At 47.1% G+C, this 16,548-nt stretch overlaps 2 protein-coding genes across 2 annotated transcripts in view; both read right to left on the reverse strand.

Annotated features, from left to right (window-relative positions):
- LOC141932964 (myosin heavy chain, skeletal muscle, adult-like) overlaps positions 1 to 16,548 on the reverse strand; it is a 44,137-nt gene that overhangs the window by 15,870 nt on the left and 11,719 nt on the right. The window contains exons 28-38 of the mRNA XM_074847216.1: positions 15,869 to 16,065; positions 15,324 to 15,507; positions 15,072 to 15,237; positions 14,774 to 14,898; positions 14,317 to 14,625; positions 14,012 to 14,215; positions 13,617 to 13,742; positions 13,352 to 13,522; positions 13,161 to 13,265; positions 12,922 to 13,017; positions 12,562 to 12,716 (exon numbers count right to left, since the gene is read on the reverse strand). Of these exons, the coding sequence (XP_074703317.1) occupies positions 12,562 to 12,716; positions 12,922 to 13,017; positions 13,161 to 13,265; positions 13,352 to 13,522; positions 13,617 to 13,742; positions 14,012 to 14,215; positions 14,317 to 14,625; positions 14,774 to 14,898; positions 15,072 to 15,237; positions 15,324 to 15,507; positions 15,869 to 16,065 (1,838 nt within the window). The remainder of the gene's footprint in view (positions 1 to 12,561; positions 12,717 to 12,921; positions 13,018 to 13,160; positions 13,266 to 13,351; positions 13,523 to 13,616; positions 13,743 to 14,011; positions 14,216 to 14,316; positions 14,626 to 14,773; positions 14,899 to 15,071; positions 15,238 to 15,323; positions 15,508 to 15,868; positions 16,066 to 16,548) is intronic.
- LOC141933131 (myosin heavy chain, skeletal muscle, adult-like) lies at positions 619 to 2,239 on the reverse strand. Its single transcript, XM_074847521.1, has 4 exons — positions 2,229 to 2,239; positions 1,513 to 1,755; positions 1,281 to 1,424; positions 619 to 1,187 (listed from the first exon to the last, which is right to left on the reverse strand). Exons 2-4 carry the CDS (start codon positions 1,717 to 1,719, stop codon positions 1,008 to 1,010), a joined length of 531 nt encoding a protein of 176 aa, XP_074703622.1. The 5' UTR covers positions 1,720 to 1,755; positions 2,229 to 2,239; the 3' UTR covers positions 619 to 1,007.

Here is a 16,548-nt window from a genome sequence, read left to right on the forward strand (position 1 = left end):
ACTGGATTGGCCTTCAACAAAGTGCTTTTTGCCAGTTGGCTTACATTTGTTCTAAGCCTCTAGGATGGTGTTTTCCAATACACTGCATGCAGTCTGAAGAGACTAAGCCATTAAGTAACCATCCACTAGGAGTTAGTTTGGATTCGTGTTCACCAAGTTCCTGCACATATCTTGAAGGTGCCAGTAAGAGTAAATGTATGATGACTTACATAAATACTGCCATGGTAAGACACACTAAGCAAACAATTTATTATTGTTCCATTTTCATAGTACTCTCTTCCAATTAACTTTCTAACTTCTCTGTATAGTACAGAACTAAATACAGTAGTGGGGGGGGGAAGCGGGGAACAAGTTTTATTTTAACAAATTAAAATATACCTCTCTTTGTTTAATATTTTTCTGACTAATATGCTCTTTTTTGAAAGTCTGGAGATTTAAACAATTCTAGAAATGTTTTCATTACCCTTCTTTCTTACTGCTTACATTTCTATTAATGAATGGAAAAGAAGGAATTGCTTCTGAGATGGAGGGTGGAAGTATTGATTTTTCAAGCAGCTTTCACTGTAACGTCTGATTAAGACTGCTTCCTGAGTTTTCATAAAAACACCATAGAAAGCATTGGCTTCAATGTTGAATCTTCTTTTCCTTTACAATCAATTTTATTTATAGAACACTACCCTAGTGACTTCCAGTCAAAAAGAAAATCCAAGCAAATCATTCAAAGAAAAATCCTCTCAACTAAGAAAAAACCAGAACTTTAAAAGTTTATCCAATTTTCTTTGAAGGAAAATCTGACAATGTATTCAGCATTAAACCATATTCTTATAAATATCTTGGACAGTAAATTATAATGTTGATTGTTAGAAACATGGTCTCAATGACAGTGTCCAATAAAAAAAATATGTCCAATGATGTGAAGACATCCACTCTCCCAACACCATTAAACTGAACTATTTTGCAAAGAAAATAATTTTTTGCTTCCCTGAGAATGTTCACAGCCAAATAATTTAAAGAACACGAAACAACTCACCAGTCAGCATGAACTGATAGGCATTGTCAGAGATGGAGAAGATGTGTGGAGGGGCCTCCTGGCGCTTCTTGCCTCGGTAGGCCAACACCACCTCCGGGTTGTACACCGGCAGCCACTTGTAGGGGTTGACAGTGACGCAGAAGAGACCCGAGTAGGTCTGTGAGGAAGGGAGACAGCACGTTGGCTTCCACTTACCCTGGCAGAGCAGTTCCTCCTCGCTGCCCAGAGGAAGACTGCTGCTGGTACTTACGTAGATCATCCAGGCTGCGTAACGCTCTTTGAGGTTGTACAGCACAGCGGGTTCGTGGAGGTGGGTCATCATGGCCATGTCCTCGATTTTATCATACTTGGGAGGGTTCATGGGGAAGACTTGATCATCCTTCACGGTCAGGGTCTGTCATATAAGGAAAGAAATGTATGAATGTCTGAGAGCGCTGAGACTGGGAATTACATACAGTTTTTAAGCCTTGGTTTTTACTCACTTCTCCTGCTTCAGACTTGACAGTGACCTTCCCTGATTCTTTACTCTGGATTGTCCCTTTCACAAAGGATTCCTTAGGATGGGCCACAAAGACCGATGACTTGGCATCAAAAGGCTTGTTCTGGGCCTCAATTCTCTCCTTTTCTGACTTTCGGAGATAAGGGGCCGCCTCCCCAAAAACAGCCATCTCAGAGTCTGCAGAAGCCATGTCTGCACTTTATTGAAGGCACGTCACCAGACAACCCTGTGGGAGAAAAGAAATGTAGCATCAATAGATCATTAATGTACCTTGCTTGCAAGGAGAACTTTTCCAATGATGTAAAATTAAGCACATACTAGAACTGCTAAACCTAGCAAAACTAGCTTTCCTCCTGTTTAATAATTTAAACCCAGAAGAGAAACATCTTGTTTTCATCCTTGAATAATACAGAATAACCTCTTAAAAATTGCTGTGATTTCTGTCCCATAACACTACACAGATTGTACATTGGCATTACAGATTGTACAGCGTCATATCTGTGAATATTAAAGGAATCTTTGTATTCTTATGTAAAATTCAAAAAAAAAAAAAAGGTATAGGTAAAAAATATACAGATGCCTTGAAAGCAGGTGGAGAAACTTATTTGGAATCCAGTTTCAGAGGGAATAATATACTGTATAATATGCGATAAAGGGGGATGCCTATTTTCAACAAACCAATAGACCTAGCACACTTACCTTGAAACTTTTCTTGGAGACAGGGCAGAGCACTGCAAAGACACTTTTATAGAGTCTGGTTGGCAGATGCTCTGGATTCCTCCTCTTTTTTCGGTCAAAATATTTTTTGGCAAACATTCTTTGGCAAAGCATTGTCTGGCAAACTTAACTAAGGACATAATTGTCATTTGATTTGACCAGATATATTTAGAAATGTTTTGTATCTTACCAATGATGTGAATGTATCGACTATAAATAATTTGACAAGAGACTTAAGGAGAGAATCTCAATTAGTCAAGGCACTTGAAGAACTTAGATGTAGGACTTATGGATACTATTGCTCCATTTCCAGTGATTTCCTCCTGGACTTAAGGAAGATTTTTAGTGCGTGTCTGTGCTGCAACTCTTCCAGGTGCATTGTGTCAATAACATTTATTTTTTCCAGGTGATGTTCTGAAGTTAATGAAGAAATGCATTAAGGACAGTAGATAAACTGTGAAAAAAAATAATATATTCTTGCTAAACTAATTTAAATCATGTTCATCCAAAATTTAAAATGAGAGAAACAAAATGTGTTACAGTCCAAATTCCTACATATGACATCCTTGGGAAATGAGATGCACCCCAAGACAAAGAAACATTTACATTGTTTTTCTAAACATTCCAGTTGAAAGATATGGTACACTCAAAAATGAATTAGGCACAGGGCTGAGTAAGTATATCTGTGTAATATTTAGTGACTAGTACTAAAGAACTTTAGAAATTTTCTAGTATACCTACAAACTTAGTACAGATATAGTGATAGAACAATACAGGAGGTGATAGAGCCAAAAATGCAAAGTAATGTTCTAAACAGCTTAAGATTGTTCCTCACATATGTACTCAGTGCCAACATATAGCAAGCAATGTCCTCAACTGGGTCAGGAAGCTGGGGAGGTCCCTGTAGCCTTTCACTACCTACAACTCCAAACAAACCCCACCCAAACACAACTGTACACACAATCACACGCACAGCATACAGTCCGAGATCCTCTGCACTCTGACGCATCCTCAGTCCAGCACTCCCATCCCATCCCAAATATCTTGCACACTTACACATTCGTACAGTTCCAGCAACAAAAGCTATCAACACAGTACTGTCTGTATCAGAGCACTAGAGGTGGTAGGCAGTCCTGTACAATGCTGATACTCTGAGAAAGGGGCAGTCTGCTGGTAGTCCTGGAGAGTGACTGATCCAGTTCTAGGAAAAGGGCACTGTCACTTGAGCTGCTTTAAACACTGTCAGTTCTAAACACGCTCTCCTCCTGGGTCACTGGCATTTTGGTTATTAAAAGAGCTCAGTGGATAAATCTCGGTGAATAACACAGGGGCAAGGTCAGAAAAATGATGCCTGTGATCCAAGGTAATACCCAGCCTCAAGCACTGGCCCGTGCATCAAGAGCTTGTTCCAAGGAGGGCTCTGGCATTGCAGCACTCATTTTTTGAAGTTCAAACCCAGAGCTCACCCCAGGGCTCCCTGAACAGGACATGGGGAGGCTGATGGAAACACCCTGTGCCCTGCCCAGGAGGAGTCCAGAAACAACCAGTGGGAAAGGGTGAGTGCAGGGGTCTGAAGTCCTACTTCTCTGTGCAATCTCTGACTCCCATGGACGTGCAGAAGCTGGAGGGTAGAGTCATAGAATCACAGAATCATGGAATGGTTTGGATTGGAAGGGACCTTAAAAAGATCATCTAGTGCAACAACCCTCCTGTAGACAAGGAGATCTTTGAGTAGAACAGGGTGTTCAAAGCCCCATCCAACTCGAGCTGGAGCACTTCCAGTGATGGGCATTCCCAAATTCTGGGGCCAATCTGTTCCAGTGTCTCACCAGCCTCATCTTAAAAAAATGTCTCCCTTATACCCAACCGGAATCTACCCTCTTCCGGTTAAAACCTTTTCCCCTTGTCCTATTGTGACAGGCCTTGGTAAAAAGTCTTTCTCCCTCTTTCTTATAAGCTTTCTCTAGATATTGAAAGGCCGCAATATGGTCTCCTCAGAGCTTTCTCATCTCCAGGCTGAGCAGGCCCAACTCTCTCAGTCTTTCTTCATAGGAGAGGTGTTCCAGTCCTTGGATCACTCTTGTGGCCCTCCTCTGCACCTGCTCAAGCAGGTCCATGTCTTTCTTGTACTGGGGGCCCCAGAGCTGGATACAGTACTCCAGGTGGGGGCCTCATGAGAGCAGAGCAGAGGGCGAGAATCCCCTCCCTCTGCAGGGCTGCTCCCAAGCCACTCATCCCCCAATATATACTGATAGTGGGGATTGTCCTGACCCACGTGCAGGACCTTGCACTTGACCTTGTTGAACTTCATCAGGTTCACATGGACCCACTCTTCAAGCCCATCAGGGTCCCTCTGGATGGCATGCCTTCCCACTGGTGTATCAACCGCACCACTCGACTTGGTGTTGTCTTCAAGCTTGTTGAGGGTGCACTCAATCCTACTGGGTATGTCATTAAGGAAGATATTAAATAGTATTGATTCCGGTACGAACCCCTGAGGGACACCACTGGTTTCTATTTGGACACTGAGCCTTTGACTGTAACTCTTCTGATGTGGCCAACCAGCCAGCCAGTTCCTTATCCAACTAACAGTCCATCCATCAAAACCATAACTCTCCGATTTAGTGGCAAGAATGTTGGGGGAAGCCGTATCAAAGGCCTTACAGAAGTCCAGGCAGATGACATCAGTTGTCCTTCCCTTGTACACTGATGCAGTCACGCCATTGTAGAAGGCCACTAGATTAGTCAGGCACAATTTGCTCTCAGTGAAGCCATGCTGGCTGTCTCTAATCACCTCCCTTTTCCATAGACTTCGACATAACTTCCAGGAAGGTCTGTTCCATGACCTTACCGGTCTCTGATGTGGGGCTGACTGGTTGGTAGTTCCCAGGGTCCCCCTTATCACTCTATGCAAACAATGAGAATAATTCCAAGGATGAAAGTAATTCCAGGAGAATTCCTGAATAAGTAATAAGAGCCTAACTGACTGTGGGCAGAGTCAAGGAGAGGTAATGAACCAAATTCCGTTCAGACATAGAAGGAAAAGTATTCCAAGAGAAGACCATTCGTAGGTGAGAAGACGACTAGGAGATCTGCAAAGGAGAGCCCAGAAACTGTGGGCAGCAGCTTCCTGAAAGGAAGATGTGAAAAGCTGCCTGACTGCTCAGCAGGCAGAAGAACTGTAGCACACAACACACTGTCCCACCTAACCTTGCATGTAACTGGAAGATGTTGGAGGACGTCGTCCTTTGACAGAATGTTTCTTTGGTCAAATGCTAGCAGCAGGTGCAAATGACCAGCACGAATGTATGTGCTGGCTACCTCCTGAAGAAGAAACTGCAGTTCAGTGGAGCTCTATGTGGAATTTCTGTCCTCAGCATGGAGGTTGAGCTCTGTCTGTTAACAGCTGGGCTTTGATACCTTACTCCCCAGGTACACACAATGGAAGTTAACATAAAGCAGTTACAGATGCATGGGCTGTGTTTGGTGTGGTGGAGCAAAACATACCTTGAAAGGTGACTGCTATTAATCAAGTAATAATCAGGAAGATTATTGAAAGCAAGCAAGGATGACTTTGAAAAAGCAGTCCCTGTGGGATTTGCAGCATGCTGCTGTTGTTATCAGCCATGCTGTCTGGATTAGCAGAACATGCCTGTGGGGATCAGTGCACCCTGTGAATCACCAGTGGATCATGTGACATGGAGGATCTAGCTTCAAGGGAGTGTGTAACAAGGCAGACTTGATAGAGGACACTACTCACTGAAGTGGGAGATACAGCAGCATCGAGATGTCAGTGTGTCATCAAAGTATCCACAACTCCTCCTTCCTTCCTTCCTTCCTTCCTTCCTTCCTTCCTTCCTTCCTTCCTTCCTTCCTTCCTTCCTTCCTTCCTTCCTTCCTTCCTTCCTCCCTCCCTCCCTCCCTCCCTCCCTCCTTTCCTTCCTCCTTTCCTTCCTTCCTCCCCCATTTTCTTCCTTCCTTTGAGATTTTTAGATTATTTCACAGAGTGGATTTCCTACCCACAGGGTTAATGGGATGGTGTCTCTCGTGGGTGATGCTGTATGGCACCTCCTAGGTGAAAAAATAAAGATATCGTAAACTTCCATTCAGTAACAGGGAGGGATTGCATTTGTTCAGCACTGAACCCAACGTGCTTAGAGGTGAAGCAAAAGCATTTCCAGCATGAGAAGAGACAAACATCCACTGTTAAGAAGTGCAGCTTTCACATGGTGCGGTCAGTTATGCTGCAAACATTTGCTAAGCACGCTGAGAGAGACATCACTACACCAGATGGGCAGCCTGACAGGGAATGCCCAGCCTCCACTTCAGCAGTGTTTCTTCAGACAACAGTCCTCCGTGTAAAAGAAGAACTCCCAGGAATGCTAGCCCAAGCTGGACAGAAATGCCAGCACCCTAATCCTTTGGAGGAAAACTCCTCTTCCCTGCCCTTCTGCTAAGACATGGCAGCGTGCTGGAGCCTGCATATAGTAGGGATGCACTTTCCTCATCAAGAAACCCGTTTATTCTGCTGGTGGGCATTGAGTCGTGTGGAATCAAATATGAGGAGTGCTTTCTCCACGCCTAGCATACCATGTCTAGTCCACACTGGTGTTTGTGGGCTATCTGGTTAAGATATATCCTATCTCAGAGTAGCCACGGAGAGACCAGGATGGCCTTTTGCCATCTCCTCATGCTGCTTCTCCACTCAGTGCACAATTTCTGCAGGTCTTCCCTGACCTCACAGCAGGGAAAACAGAAGCGAATGCATATTTCCTTTAGGGAGTCCGACTCACAGCTTTTTCTATTGGTTGTGTCTCCTCTTTCCAGCAGCCTGCAAAAGACTGAGCATCTCTACCATCTCAGTTGCTGGTAGGACTGTCATTTGAAGTTGGGCTGCACTTGAATGAGTGCCCGAGTTGCGTAGTTACTCAGACACCTCTTATGTTCTCAGCTAACATCTCTGGAAGCAATCGCTGCTGGGCAGTGGGTCCTGGCTGAGAAGGTGACCTTCCAAATGCCCTTTCCATCACCCATCAAAGCAACTGGAGTGCTCCTGCTACAGGGCAGGTGAGGGGGGGAGCAGGCCTCTTGGGTAAGAACAGGGAAGGAAATGGGTCAGAAATGAAACAATGATGGCAACATGCCAGCAGATAGCCAGCCGCCATAGTGTCAGGGTCCTCTAACAGTCCTTGCATCCCCCATCCTGAGGAGATTCCCTGCTCACCCACTAAAGGCTGCTAGGGACACACCTTTCTCTCCATGAGGCTTGTACTTGGCAAGGTCTGAGTTTAACCCAAGAGATGGGGACATTGTTTGAGCTCTAAGCAAGTAGATTTGGGACAAGGTATCTCATATCCTCTCCAGCTCAAGCTGCAATGACCACTTCACTTGGTCACTGTTTTGTCAGGCAGCACAGGTGTATATTGTCTTCCTTCCAGATCACTCTCTTCAGCTCCCTGAGAAGTGCCCCCAATTAGCCAGTATCTTCCAGGGTGACTCACAGGGTCTCAGAGCAGAGCCATCCCATGACCGCACACTGCTCTCAGCCGCACACATTAGCTAAGCTTGGACTTTACCTCTTTGGGCTCCGATTCCAAAGCCTTCCTGTGTGCTGGACTGTGTTTCCCCAGCAGTACTCTGTTGATGTTGGGGCTGTGCTGCTGGCATGGTGAGGGGGTGTGGCATGCCTATTCCGTGGGAGGTGTAAGAGCACGGTCCTGAGACCCTAAGAGCAAGGCTCAGGTACTAGGTGATTCCTCTACGCCATGGGGAGATGTGACAGGGACCTTGTGGAGCTGGCAGCGTTCCTGGATTTTCATCAGAGGGATTCACTGGTGCCTGTAGAACAGAGCAGCTGAATTGGGCTTCTCTGACAAAACTGTCAGTGAAAGGAATTTCCAGATTCTGTTGCTGGTCCCCTTGATGGTGTTATTACCGGAATGCTGCTTTTGTGCTTGGGAGAGACAGCGTGCTGTTTCTTGTTCAGATTGCCATAGATCCATGATCCTCTGCAGCCCGTGTGGGGAGCACATCAACTGCATCTATTTAAAACTTCCTCTGAGAGATCATCCTTTATGGGCTCTTACAGAGCGATGATTTCCCCACTTGGCATCAGCACTTAGCAGGTGACAGCAGCCTGACTCCAAAAATAATGTGTCAGGGGAAAATGGCTCCTCTTCTCCGTGTATGGCAGCAAATCCCAAGTCAACAAAAAGTAAGCTTCAGTGTCTCGTTCAGTAGTGTTTTACTTCAATGCTTATGTCTGCTATGCTCAGTGGGCACTCTCAGTCACAGATTCATCAACAGAGCATCAGTACATGGGACGGATCTCAATTCGCTGCCAGTGGCATTATAAGTAACACACCTTGGGATTTATAGTGTAAGTTTAAGCAAGTCCATGGCTATAGTTGATAAGACATTCCTCAGAATCTGTCACACAGGCGCGCCAAAGGGGCTGACGAGCCTAGGAGTATTTTCAGGGCGTTTCAGTGTGAGAACAGCTGTTAGATGATTTTCTCAATCTGTCAATTTCATTTTCTCCCATTTTAGTTTTCATCCTAACGGTGTCCTCCTTTTCAGTGAGTGTCATCGTAGTATGGTGTGACTGTAATCATCATTAAGCTGTGCAAGCAGGCAGTGATCGACACGGCAGCTCAACAGCAGAAGGCCTGATGTCCTTGTGTTTCCTGCCTTACCCCCAGTCACTGAAGCTCAGTGTTCCCTAGCAGACTTTGTGGGGCAGCTCTTCTCCATACTTGTACCTGTCAGTACTTTGGCTGCTGGTTGGTGAGTGTCAGTATTCTGAGTGAGCAGCACGCTCACGGCCCCTTAGAAGTTTCTTCAGATCCGTAAAGGTGGAGCACAGCACAGATTGACTTTTTTCCATACTAATAACTAGGAACACTGGGTTTTCTCGATGAGCTGCATTCCCAGGAACACTGAGCTGATTCCAAGTTCCCAGACTGGAGAGAGGTGAGGAACAGAATGTCATCATCCCACTGTAGCCCTGCTCAGCTTCTGTGTGTGAACAGTGAAGGCCCAGGTGGGCTTTGTTTGGGTCCACAGTGCCATTTTCACATCCACTTCACAGGGGCAAATATTGTGATTACTTGTGTTTTGAGCCAGCATAAAGGTAGACCGTGAGAGTGACGCCTGTACACTTCACTGTGCAGAAGGCTTCCTCTGAGGCAGCTGCTCTGTTCCTGGAGGGGAGACCACATCCCAGGAGAGGCTGGCAAGCACGCAGGGTTCCGGGTTCACAGTGTCATTCAGCTGACTTCACACTCTTCTTTGTGCATGATGAGGGAGAGCACATCCAGGCCTGCTGCTGATTCTCAATGTTTGAGGCAGAAAAGGAAACGTGCCCAGCTGAATCTTTCTGAGAGAAGAGCAGCATCTTCTACCTTTAGATGTGGGCAACTGCACCGTGCCCGAAGATGGCAATTACAACACATTGCAATGCAGCATGAGGAAGATTCAGTAGTCCGTGTGTTGAACACCGTTGTGGGTTAATAGAGGAAGATTATCCCTAGAAGGAGACATGATCGGGGTGCAGGAGCTTTCCAAGGGAAGCACACTCTGTGAGCAAAGCACCATATGCTCAGCATTCACCTAGTAGCTCTGCACAGCGGCGTGTCTTAATGTCAGTATCCTGGGACTTTTTTCCCACGGCACATATGGTGGCCTTATATCAGGCTCATGAGTAGAATATTTGGCAAGATGCATAAGGACCTATACAGCTTGAAGGAATAAACCAGGCTCTTTCTTGGCTGCTTCTCACTCCAAGGTTGCTTATGATTACCCCCTGAGCTGGTTACTTTGTGCTCAGCTACCAGGAGTGGTGAACCAACAGAAATACACACCTCGGTAGAGCACACAAGGCAAGGCAAGGCCACAGCACAACAGCTTCCTTGTGCTGATGAAAGTCCTGACTGATAGCGTGTGCCTCCATTTCTTACCAAGGACAGAGCAGGAACTGAGCAGCTTCCAAGACACATCCCAACAAAGCTACTGCCTGTTACACTAAGGAGAAGAGACCTGGTAAAGGACCTGGTAGGTCATGTAGTAGTCCTGCTACGAATGCGTTACCTTTGCTGCAGCTGGGGACTGCTGGCAGCTGAGCAGATGATCACTTCCTAGACTTCCCCTGCACTCTCCCTGCTGGGGCATGCAGCCCCAGGGAAACTGCAATCACAGCTGCAGCCCAAATTCACAAGATCTTGTCCTTAAGGACCCCTAAAGCAGTGGGTGGGCATCCAAAGAGCCAACTGCATGGAGCATAGGCATGTAAACTCAGTAGAGCTACCCAAAAACCTACCTCCCTCTTCCCTGCTTCTCTGGTAAACACTCCCATAAGTGTCTTAACCTGGGAGAGCCCAGCAGTGTTGTTACTGTGCCAAGCCAAACATCTCCTGCGTAAAAACACTGGGATTCAACAACTCTGTGTTTATCCCTGTGTTCCCTTGGGGTGCCTGGTTTGGTGGGTGTGTTCTGACTGGTAACATCATTTCCTACTCTCAAAACCCACCTGAGGTGGAGGCTGTCCTTCCTTGCGCTGTCCCATACACAGAAATGCAGAGACATGCCTTGTGCAGTGGCCTGCTCTTTGGTTCACTTCTCAAGAGGTGGATGTCCAGGACTCTGTGCCTGCTCCCAGGCCTAGGAAGGAGTCTGGTTCTCTGTAGGGACTAGAATGGAGCTAGGACTCAGGAGTGCTCCCTCAGCAGTTCAGGCATGCATCCAGCATAGAAAAGACCTGGTTCTTTACTCTCAGCTGCCTCCGTTTTCCTCTTTTTATCCTGATACTTGCCGATGGGGAAATGTGTTCTCTGTCCAAATACAAGACACCACAAAGCCCAGAGCTCCTGCAGATGCTTGCCTGCACATTTTCATTTCTTTTGGATTTCTTGGGCATTGCAAGATCTTATTAGACCTAGGGTCTTTTTTGCACAGGTGCCCCTTTTCTCTGTGAAATGAGCAGAGGTCGAACAGTGCCTCTAAAAGTGATGGAAGTCACCTGCTGTGGATGGAAGCACACCTTTCTTCCTGATGAGAGCAAGCAGAGAATCAGTGTTCTTATGCTGGATGCTGTTGTGCAAGTTCACATTTTTTAAAGGGTTCTCAGCCTGTAAAGGAAGGGCTGTTTGGGGCAACTCTCAGTTCAGCAGGTCCATCACTGCCTCCTCAGCACGCCATGCCATCTCCACTCCTATCTGTTGCGCCCTGCTAGGCCCAGTGCTCAGTGCAGGAACTAGCTCCTGCTTCAAACACCAGCAGATGCGTGGCAGAGCTGGAAAGAGGTACGCTGTCAAAAGTACTCAACATAAACACAAACTCTGGCCTCCACTTCATAATGGGCTCGTTGTTTTCCCTTTGTTGCCAGCTGCTCTTCAGTCCTCATTTTTTTTCTGACTTCTATCTGGTTCAGTTAGCATTCGTCTCTCACCCAGAGCTCCTTCAGTCTTTCTGGTTTCTAAGAAAAAACCTCCAAGGTTGTCTGGTCATCCTGAAAATAAGGGACAGAAGTTACCTCAAAGCACAGAGCTGTTGGTGCTATGAAAATACCAGCTTAGGCAGGCATCTCTGCATAGGTTTTTCTTTTAACAAACCGTGACACTGCCTGTGTGTCTTTCGCTTGAAAGGCAACACATAACGCATAGGAATAAAACAGCTGAGAGGGCTGATAGAGCACATGAGAATTCATGGCTGGACATGCCCAGTGTGTCTCTGCTGTTCAGATCAGGGTCTGAATGAAGGAAAATGTATTTGCCAATACTCTCCATTCTCTTCCCTCTCACTCCCTAAAAAACACTGCCCTGATGTGGCCCTGTGAGCTGCCCGGCAGCTCTATGGAATTCTGGAGCCAAGAGGTGTAGGTGAAGGGAATAGTAGCCAGATTGTGCGGAGAAAAATTGCATAATTGTGGGGTATCAGTGAAATACATAAACAGTGCTGTGTCTGTTGTAAACTGGTCATCTTCTATGTCCATTCCTCTAGCAAGGAAAACTACACTATTACCTATACTTTTAACTGATTGTGAAATAAAAACATGTGCTACACATCAGACAGATAATGGACACAAGCTAAACATTCAACAATAGCCAAAGTTTAATGGGATCCTATAGCTAACTAGGCAGACAGAACCAGGAAAACATGGCGGAGTGAGAAGAAGCCACTCATGTCTGTATGCAGAGGAATCTACAGTCTTTATTCTCTAGACATTGACACGGTTACAAACATTCATTGCAGGAGAAAGCGACGGAGAGGTTCACATTTTGTGCATCCCTCCGGTCACTTTGCTGCCTCATGACATCCTCACTCCTCCTCTTCTATCTTCTTGCCATGAAACTCCCGGCTTTTCACACGGAGCTTGTTGACCTGTGACTCTGCAATGTCAGCCCGCTCCTCGGCTTCCTCCAGCTCGTGCTGGATCTTGCGGAATTTGGAGAGGTTGACATTGGACAGCTCCTCCTGTGTGGGGAGAGGGAGTCGGTGGTGAGGAGCCCAGGGCAGGGGTTTCACTCCTCCTGTGCCTCAGCCTTGCGGGGCTGCGTGGCCAAGACTGCTGTGACTTGGGAGTTTCTTTCATGCCCCTTTCCTGGGATTCGTACTCATCTCAACAAGCATGCTGCCCCGGTGGAAGGTGGCTCTTGCCCATTCTTCAAGCAATACTTACAGCCTCCTCAGCTTGTCTCTTGTAGGATTTCACCTTCATTTGCAGCTTGTCCACCAGATCCTGCAGCCTGAGAATATTCTTCCGGTCTTCCTCAGACTAGAGTGATTGGTAAGCAGCAAAGAGAAGGAATTATTGGTTCTGCATCATGTGTGGTTAACAGTTCCCCTTGGGGATGGTGTGTGCAAAATTTGACTTCTTGTGAGAAAACTCTGTCAGCCCAAGGAGGCTTCCTGCCTTACCTGGTAGGTCAGCTCCTTCACCCTCCTCTCGTACTTGCGCATGCCCTTCACGACTTCAGCGCTGTGCTTCTGTTCAGCATCAACCTCCCCTTCCAGCTCCCGCACCTGCAACGAGAAGCCCGGCTTTGGAGCTTCCCTGGTGGTTACTTACGTGACACGTTCACTCACACACAACTAAAAGCCCTACGCACTCTGGCCTCCAGCTTCTGGATTTGCTTCTTGCCTCCCTTCAGTGCCAACTGCTCGGCCTCATCCAGACGGTGCTGCAGGTCCTTCACCGTCTGGTCCAGGTTCTTCTTCATCCTCTCCAGGTGGGCACTGGTGTCCTGCTCCTTCTTCAGCTCTTCTGCCATCATGGCTGCCTGATGAGAGCAAAGGGTGAAAGCCATTTTGGGGCTGGAGACATTCTGGGGAGAAGGCAGTAATCTTAAGCAGTGAAAGGAACCCCCAGCTCACATCTGTGATGGCCTTCTTGGCCTTCTCTTCAGCATTGCGGGCTTCCTGGATCGTATCCTCCATTTCACTCTGAATTTGCACAATGTCTGTTTCCAGCTTCTTCTTGGTGTTGATTAAGCTGGTGTTCTATGCAACAGAAAAGACATGATTGGTACAGTTAGACCTAATGCCTCCACTTCAAGAGCTAAAACTGTGAGTATTGTTTATGAAAGTCTTTAAGGCAGGAGCCTTCTTTAGAGCCACAGCAGCAAACCAGACAGGGGTGGCTGCCTGGACTGGCCATGTTACGGCGTAGCTCTTCAGGTCTTTATATAGTAGTTACTGACAAGACGCATAGCAGTCGCATTCTGTGTTATCCCTGGCTAATGGGACTCATTTCCAGCAGAGTGCCTGACCTGGGTATGGAGGAGCTGCACACGTTCAGTGGCATCCAGGAGCTCCTGCTCAGCCACTTTCCTCGACCGCTCCGTCTGCTCCAGGGCTGCCCGTAGCTCCTCAACTTCAGCCTGCAACAGGTTTGCTCTGCGCTCCACCATGGCCACCTGCTCCTTCAGGTCCTCCTGTGTCCTGAGAGCATCGTCCAAGTGTATCTGGGTATCCTGTAAAAGAGACAACAGAAATTACAAGGTGGCACAACACTCTTGCGTCTTAAAAAATGTAAGGTGAGACATTCTTCTATACGCATCTTTGCTGAACAGACCTTGAGCACTGCCTGCGTGTTTCTCAGGTTCTTTTGTGCCTCTGCAGCCACGCGGTTGGCATGGCTCAGCTGGATCTCCATTTCATTCAGGTCTCCCTCCATCTTCTTCTTCAGCCGCAGGGCTTCGTTCCTGCTCCTGATCTCAGCGTCCAGGGTGCTCTGCATGGACTCCACAATTCTGAGGTGGTTTCTCTTCATCTGGTCGATTTCCTCATCTTTCTCTGCAATCTTCCTGTCAATCTCAGACTTCACCTGGTTGAGCTCAAGTTGGAGGCGCAGGATCTTGCCCTCTTCATGTTCAAGGGAGGCCTGGACAAGTCAGCAGGAACAGTGACTCAAACTAATGCTCCCTTTCTAACTAGTCTCTGATGCAGTGAAATCTAGGCTTGCTTTCCTGCCATCCCTGCAAATAACTACTCCCATACTTTCAGTCTGGACACCATTTCTTAGCACGTACCTCAGCTTCCTCCAGGGAGGCTTGGAGTTCAGATTTCTCCTGCTCAATCTGCTTCTTGATTTTCTCCAGCTCATGAATCGCCTTTCCTCCCTCTGCAATCTGCTCCGTGAGGTCGGAAATCTCCTCTGTGGGAACAAAGACCAGTGGCATGGTCAGGCTCAGAGCTGAATGGGAAGGGCACTGCCACACCAAGGTGACCAGGCATCTTTGCAGAATTGCAGGCACAGACCCATGTCGAGCGGTGGGCAGTGGTGGAGAGCGAGACAGCCCTGCCAGGAGCAGAGGGCCAGGGACTTACGCTGCAAGTTCTTGTTCTCACGCTTCAGCGTTTCCAGGTGGTCCAAGGACTCCTCATAGGCATTCTTCATCTTAAACAGCTCCGTGCTGAGAGAGCGAGACTCCTTCTGGGAGGCTTCCAGCTCAGCCTGCGTTTCCTCATACTTCTGCTTCCATTCTGCCAGGATCTGAAGAGAAACGGGGTGTCAGTATGGAGGTGGCAATCAGGAGGACTTGCTCTGCCCAGGAACCCCGGCGCTGCAGCCCAAAAGACCTTGTCAAAGTTCTTCTGCTTCTTATCCAGAGCTGCACAGGCAGCATTAGATCGCTCCACGTCAATCATCAGGTCCTCCACTTCATTCTGCAGCCTCTGCTTTGTCTTTTCCAGGGAGGCACATTTGGCATTCACAGCCTCAACGTGTTCCTCTGCATCCTGCAGGCGCTGTGCCAGCTTCTTCCTGGGAGGAGATAAGCGCAGCTCCAGGTTAGAACTTAGAGGGGAGACAATTTTTGCAAGAAAGCAGTTGGCCACTTTGGGGGTTTCAAGCATAGTGATTTTCACAGTGGTTTTTCTGTTCCAAGATTACATCCAGCCTAAAGGGTCTATCATCTCCTTGTCCTAGCGCCTGCTGTGTATTCACCCTGTCTTAGCATTTCTAACCCTAAAGGCTATGTTTTCCTTCTAATCTACACTTTTTCCACACCAAACTTTTCCTCTCTCTCCCTCTCTTCCCTCTACCACAAAGACAATATATCCCTCCAATTTCCCTTGACAGGCTCAGCCTTCTCCAGCCATTCGACATCCCATGTCCCACGTACTTGGCCTCCTCCAGCTCCTCCGTGCGCTGAATAGCATCCGTCTCGTATTTGGTTCTCCACTGGGCCACTTCGCTGTTGGCCTTGGACAGGGCGCGCTGCAGCTCCCCCTTGGCTTCCTGCTCCTCCTCATATTGTTCCCGGAGCAAGTCACAGTCGTGCCGAGCTGACTGCAAGGCATGGGCCAGGGCGTTCTTGGCCTGTGGGGATATTGGGATTGGTAACCTGAATACTTGCCTTGAGATGCCTCTTGACAGTGAAGCTGACAGGGAAATTAGAATCAAACTCTAATTAGGCAAATGCAAAGCTGGGGGATGATGAACATCAATGTGTTCTGGAGGATCAGGATGTGTTGGTGACAGGTGCTCTGGGGAAAGTAACCTGCTGTCTCTGTAATAAGTGTCTCAATCCTGTCTTAGAGAGTATGGTCAGAATGTCATGAAAGCCTTGTGGATGACTTCCTCCAGCATCAATATCATTACACTTCCTTTCCTCTCTGGCTTATGAGCATGTGCATTATTGGTGTTCACTCCAGTGCTACATGTGTTTGGGGAAGGAATGTTGAACCAATTTGATTTTAAAATATAAAATATTGTACACAATATTTTTCAGTTCCATTTAGGGGTGATGTTGCTTGTTTAAAAAACAGTTCTATCATCAGAAAAAAATCATTTTATGCTAAA

Source organism: Strix aluco, chromosome 21, assembly GCF_031877795.1.
Source record: "Strix aluco isolate bStrAlu1 chromosome 21, bStrAlu1.hap1, whole genome shotgun sequence".
NCBI lineage: Eukaryota > Metazoa > Chordata > Aves > Strigiformes > Strigidae > Strix > Strix aluco.

What these genes read in the sequence shown, in the direction of transcription:
- LOC141933131 (XM_074847521.1), bottom strand. Translation starts at nt 1,719, where the DNA reads ATGGCTTCTGCAGACTCTGAGATGGCTGTTTTTGGGGAGGCGGCCCCT. An exon ending in TCAAGTCTGAAGCAGGAGAA is followed by an intron (nt 1,425 to 1,512) that starts GTGAGTAAAAAC and finishes CTTATATGACAG; the next exon opens with ACCCTGACCGTGAAGGATGA. An exon ending in ACGCAGCCTGGATGATCTAC is followed by an intron (nt 1,188 to 1,280) that starts GTAAGTACCAGC and finishes CCTTCCTCACAG; the next exon opens with ACCTACTCGGGTCTCTTCTG.